Below are 6,125 nucleotides of genomic sequence, written 5' to 3' on the forward strand. Positions count from 1 at the left end.
AAAGAAAGAGCCAGAGATGTGGAGGGAGAGAAAGAAGGAAAACAACTATGGTGAGGCACCACTACACCCCAGGTAGATGTGGGCACGGTGCGGGGACGGGAGGGAAATGAGAGACGGGACGTGCTTCTCCATGGCCGCAGGCTATTGGGGAAGGACAAGCAAGCTTATGTTTCCAGGGTTTTCTTTTCCAGCTCTTACATATGTATCCTCAGAGTACAGAAGATGAAAGCTTTGCCCTACCAAAACCATCAACCCCATTCTCTGTCTCTCACCACAGTGGCACCATAAAGAGGGCAGGACATGAGTTACACAGCCTTGGACTAGCTGCCGTGAAACTTACAGCCTGGTAGGTGACACAGACTCGTTCCTAAAGAATGACAAACTCACTACCATTTTCTTGTTTTTCTGTTTTGTTTTGTTTTGTTTTGTTTTGTTTTTTGAGACAGAGTCTCGCTCTGTTGTCTAGGCTGGAGTGCAGTGGCATGATCTCAGCACTGCATCCTCCACCTCCTGGGTTCAAGCTGTTCTCCTGCCTCAGCCTCCCGAGTAGCTGGGACTGCTGCAGGTGCACTGTACGCAGGCACCACCACATCAGGCTAATTTTTATATTTTTAGTAGAGATGGGGTTTCACCATGTTGGCTAGGATGGTCTCATTCTCTTGACCTTGTGATCCGCCCGTCTTGGCCTCCCAAAGTGCTGGGATTACAGGTGTGACCCACCACGCCTGGCCATCACTACCATTTTCTGTGTGAGGAACATGAGATTTAGCTCTGATGCAGCCGCTGCCCTGCGTAAAACTCTCTATAGCTCCTTACTGCCTGTGGCAGTAGTTCCTAATCAGGAGTGCCCAGCAAGGTAATAAGGCACCCCTGATCAGAAACAAGTTAGTGGCTCACTGCAGCCTCTAACTCCTGGACTCAAACAGTCCTCTCGTCGCAGCCTCCCAAAGTGCTGACATTTCAGGTCTGAGCCACTGTGCCATGCCATGCCCACCCTTTTCAGATGAAGAATCATAAGTCCCAGGAAACATGAATAATAATTGCTGCCATTTGTTCAGCAGTTAAATAAATAACTTTTTAAACCACATACTTTTTTTTTTTTTTTTAATAGAATCTCACTCTGTCACCTAGACTGGAATGCAGTGGTGTGATCTTGGCTAACTGCAATCTCCGCCTCCTCAGCTCAAGTCATTCAGCCTCCCAAGTAGCTGGGATTACAGGTTCATGCCACTACTGCCCAGCTAGTTTTTGTGTTTTTAGTAAAGACAGGGTTTCACCATGTTGGCCAGGCTGGTCTTGAACTCCTGACTTCAAGTGATCCACCCACCTCTGCCTCCCAAAGTGCTGGGATTGCAGACATGAGCCACCACGATCAGCCACATACAATTTGTTTCTGAATAACTTACTTAATTATCACCTCATGTTTTTAAAAGCCCCTATTTTGTGGATGAGAAAAAAGAGGCAAGAGAAGCAATACAGGTTGCTTAAGATTCCCAGCTACCAATGGGTGGAAGCAGAATTTGAACCAAGGGAGTCTCTGGAGCCCTCATCCCCAGCCTTCTCTTCTTGCTCTCCAGGTCTTTCTCCCTTTCTTCCCTGCTCCCAGGCCTCCTACATCACACCCTTCTGGACAAAGCTTCACATCTGACATTTTCCTTTTTGGGGTGGACAGAGTCTCACTCTATCACCCAGGCTGGAGTGCAGTGACGCAATCATCACTCACTGCAGCCTCAAACTCTGGGGCTTGAGGGATCCTCCAACCTCAACCTCCCAAGTAGCTGGGACTACAGGCATGTGCCACCCACCTGGCTCATTTTTAAATTTTTTGTAGAGATGGTGGGGGGGGGGTCTCGCTATGTTGCCCAGGCTGGTCTCAAACACCTGGCCTCCAGCAATCTTCCCACCTCAGCCTCCCAAAGTGCTAGGATTACAGGCATGAACCACAATGCCCAGCTGCACATCTGAAATTTTTAAACTTTGAGTCACTTCCATGAGCATTCCTGGGTAGAAGCCACTCCACGCCCTTACTTTGCTGGCCTGGGGGCTGGACAACAATTTGGCAATATCATCTAAACCAGGAATGCATGCCCTTTGACCCAGCAAATCTGTTTCTGGGAATAAAAATGACAGACACTGTCACATACATGGGAAATGCCATGGACATAATGACCCAGGGAAGCACAGACTGCAAATACAAAAGAGCTGGAAACACCCAAAAAGGCCCATCCCCTGAGGACAGTTTCGAAAATGACTCTGCAGTCACACAATGTCCTACTACACATCTGTAAATGAATGAGTGAATGAGGTAGCTCAATATGTCTGCCTATGGGAAAATCACCAAGATATGTTGCTAAGTTTAGTTCAGACCTGTCGCTAAGTTTAGTTCAGTTTAAGCCATTTAGTTCAGACTTGAAATTGAGCTAAGGAGTTTCTTGTTTAAGCTTTTTACAAACCATGATGTGAGGTGGTTTGTAAAAGAGACGGAACAATGCTACCATTTTATTTTTTTAATGGGAGAGGGAAGAATAAGGAAATGGATTCATATTTTTACAAGCTTCTTAGCGATCCTTTTGGATCCAGAGGTTTGAAAACCACAGCATGAAAAAGGATACCCACTGGGCGCGGTGGCTCACGCCTGTAATCCCAGCACTTTGGGAGGCTGAGGAGGGTGGATCACCTGAGCTCAGGAGTTCGAGACTAGCCAGGCCAACATGGTGAAACCCCATTTCTACTAAAAACACAAAAAATTAGCTGGGTATGGTGGCTCAGGCCTTTAATCCCAGCTACTTGGGAGGCTGACGCGCAAGAATCGCTTGAGCCTGGATGGCGGAGGTTGCAGTGAGCTGAGATCGCGCCATTGCACTCCAGGCTGGGTAACAGAGCAAGACTCCGTCTCAAAATAAACAAATACAAAAAAAGAGGATACCCACTGGAGATGTCCATTCACTGTTTATTCAGAGGATATTTTAGCACTTGAGTGAAGAAAATGTTTACAACTGATCCAAATACTCAAGGAATTTAGACTCTTGGCAGAGAAACACAGAAGCAAGCAGATATGCCCCAAACCGAACTTGCTTTTTTTTTTGTAAGCCTGCTTCTTCAGGGCAGCCTCTGACCCTCTGGGACCTGAGAGGATACCCTGGAGCCACAGGAGCTGGGGAGCCCTGAGAGGCGGGGGAACCCCAGATGGTGACGGCATCGTCCAGAGGAGGAACATGACGGCTACAGATTCCCCATTTGGAAATAGCAGAACAGGAGTGACAGAAAATTCAGAGATTTCCAAGAGACCAGCCTCCATGTTTCCATTTAGAAATTCACCTACATTCATCCAGGGTGAGAGACCCCAACCATCAGATGTGTCTTGAGCAAGCATCAGATCCAAGTCAAAGAGGGCACCCGGGGACAGAAACCTCCGAGCCAGCCAAAACCCAAAGGAGGGACTTTACAGAAAGCTACGGGAATGTGGGGCCGGGTACAGTGGCTCACGCCTGTAATTCCAGCACTTTGGGAGGCCAAGGTGGGAGAATCGCTTGAGGCCAGGTGTTCAAGATCAGCCTGAGCAACATAACGAGATGCCGTCTTTACAATAAATTTAAAAACTAGGAGTTATCACATACGCCTATGGTCTAAACTACTGGGGAGGTGGAGACAGGAGTAGTTGACCCCAGGAGGTGGAGGCTGCAGTGAGCAATGATGGTGACACTGTACTCCAGCCTCAGTGAAATAGTGAGATCCTGTCTAAAAAAATTTTTTTAATAAAAAGGATATAAGGATGTTAGAGAAGAGGGACCAGAGCTGCTGTTAGTCGGCCTCAGGGAGACCCTGGCTGGGACAGACACCTCTGGGGACCATGAAGTCTCTCAGGCTCCATCTCTGAGGGTATGGCTCTCCCAATCTCTCTCACCTCTCATTTCTCTCTCATCTCACTCTTGTCTATGCTGTGTCTCTCTTTCACTCTCTCTCTGTCTCTGTCTCCCAGTCCCTATCTCTGAGTGTGTCTCTCTGTTTCTCTCCCATTTCTTCCTCTCTCTGTCCCTCCCTCCTCCCCTCTCCCTACTGCAGCTTGGTCCATAACACTTATCTCCCCCAGACATGATGGAGTTCTCTGTGTTTATCTATTTATGGTCTGTTTCCTTCCACTAGAACACAGTCTTCATTAAAGGCAGAGATTTTTGTCTGTCTTATTTTCTGCTGTATCCCCAGTGCCTGAGTTACTGGCTGGCTTAATACATATACGTTGAATGAAGACTGAATGAATCACCATTCTCATGAACATTATTTTTTGATGGCAACTGTAAAGCAACAATAATAATAATCGCCACTGCTACTGCTGCTATTGTTGGTATATCTGCTTTTTATTTAGTTCAGACCTGAAACTGAACTAAGCAGTTTCTTGTTTAAGCTTTTTACAAGCCACGATGTGAGGTAAGTACTGTTAGTATGCTTTTTCTTTTTTCTTTTTGACATGGAGTCTCACACTGTCGCCCAGGCTGGAGTGCAGAGGCGGGATCTCGGTTCACTGCAACCCCACCTCCCAGGTTCAAGCGATTTTCCTGACTCAGCCTCCCTAGTAGCTGGGACTACAGGCATGTGCCACCATTTGTATTTGTAGTAAAGATGGGGTTTCGCCATGTTGACAAGGCTGGTCTTGAACTCCTGACCTACGGTAATCCACGCGCCTTGCCCTCCCAAAGTGCTGGGCTTACCAGCATCAGCCACTGAGCCTGCGCCCCCAACCCCCAACTTTTTTTTTTTTTGAAACGAAGTCAGGTTTTGTCACCCAAGCTGTAGTGCGGTGGCATTATGGTGGCTCACTGCAGCCTCTAACTCCTGAGCTCCCACAGTCCTCCCGCCTCAGCCTCCCAAAGTGCTGAGATTTCAGGCCCGAGCCACTGCGCCCTACTATGCCCATTTTTCAGGTAAAGAATCAGAGGGCCCTCGAGGAGAAGCCATTTTCCCAACATGAGAGCCCACGGGTTTGGGCTGCTTGGAAGCACAGCCTGGTGGGCTCAGGATCTGTCCCATCACGAGTTGGAACCTCGGCTCTGCCACGCTGCAACCCTGAGCCTCGGTTGCTGAATCTGTCCGCACGCCTCTGGAAAGTTGGCGTCGAGAAGCCGCCTCTTCTCATGCGCACCTAGGGAACCAGCGAGCGTACGTCTCCAGACTGAGGGCCGGGAGACACATGCGCAGATTGGGGCCCCCGCGCGCGGGGGCACCCGGCTGTCAGCTCCCCTCCTCGTCAGTCACTTGTCTGGAGCTTAAAGAAGCGGGTATTCCCCTTCCCAGGCACGGGGGGAGCCGCCCCGTGGGGATTCCAGGGCCCGAGCTCCGGGATCTGGACTCGCAGGAGCTGCGGCAGAGCGAGCGCGCCGGGGAGCGTGGAGGCGGCCCTCCCGCCGGGGCCCAGCTGCCCGGAGTGGCTGGTACGGCCCAAGCCATGGCGGCCGCCGGGTGGCCGCTGCTGCTGCTGCTGGCTCTGCTGGTGCTGTCCCCGTCACGCCCGGAAACCGGTGAGTGACCCCCGCGCAGTCCGGCGGCCCCGTCCTCACTCCCAGCTCCGCAACCCGACCGGGAACTCGGCCCCCCAAGTCCCCGAAGGTGACGGCGCCACCGAACCCCCATCTATGCCCTGGGGTTGGAAGGAACACGGGGACAGAGCAGGACCCGCCTCTTGGCCACCCGGATAGCTGCCTGAGTTGGGCTTCGAACTTCCTCGAAATCGGCAGGAACACGGGGCGAAGGCAGGACCCTCCTCTTAGCCTTAGCCACCTGGATGGCGGTGGGAGTTAGTTGGGTACAGAAATTCCTCGAAATTGGCAAGAACACCGGCTGGGCCCCCCCCCCCCCCAGAAAGGGGATAGAGTTGGGTACAGAAATTTTTCCAAAATGGCAAATGAATCAGGGAAAATCAGCAGACGGTGATTCAAGCCGAATTACCTCACTCAGGCTCCGGCTCACCACACTCAGGCCACACTCCCGCTGGGTATGCTGCAGAGTCTGCTGTGTCTGGGCAGAGAGGATGGTCGGTGTTGGGGAGGAGGACAGTGGGAGACACTTGACACCATTCCCCTTCTGACCCCAATGTTTGGAGGCCATTCATTCATTCTTTTTTTTTTTTTTTT

At 50.6% G+C, this 6,125-nt stretch overlaps 1 protein-coding gene across 4 annotated transcripts in view; it reads left to right on the forward strand.

The window, feature by feature from the left end:
* The window catches only part of PVR (PVR cell adhesion molecule), a 21,856-nt gene continuing 15,731 nt past the window's right edge, over window positions 1–6,125 (forward strand). The window contains exons 1-3 of one of the 4 annotated variants that reach the window (XM_037729216.1): window positions 1–72; window positions 192–346; window positions 5,268–5,513. In XM_037729216.1, coding sequence (XP_037585144.1) covers window positions 5,441–5,513 — 73 coding nt within the window. In that variant the 5' untranslated portion in view covers window positions 1–72; window positions 192–346; window positions 5,268–5,440. Of the gene's footprint in view, window positions 347–5,103; window positions 5,514–6,125 lie in introns of those variants that run through there. The other 3 variants (XM_017502415.1, XM_037729215.1, XM_017502414.2) reach the window with 3 other exon arrangements.

This window comes from Cebus imitator, unplaced genomic scaffold, assembly GCF_001604975.1.
Source record: "Cebus imitator isolate Cc_AM_T3 unplaced genomic scaffold, Cebus_imitator-1.0 Scaffold296, whole genome shotgun sequence".
Classification (NCBI taxonomy): Eukaryota; Metazoa; Chordata; class Mammalia; order Primates; family Cebidae; genus Cebus; species Cebus imitator.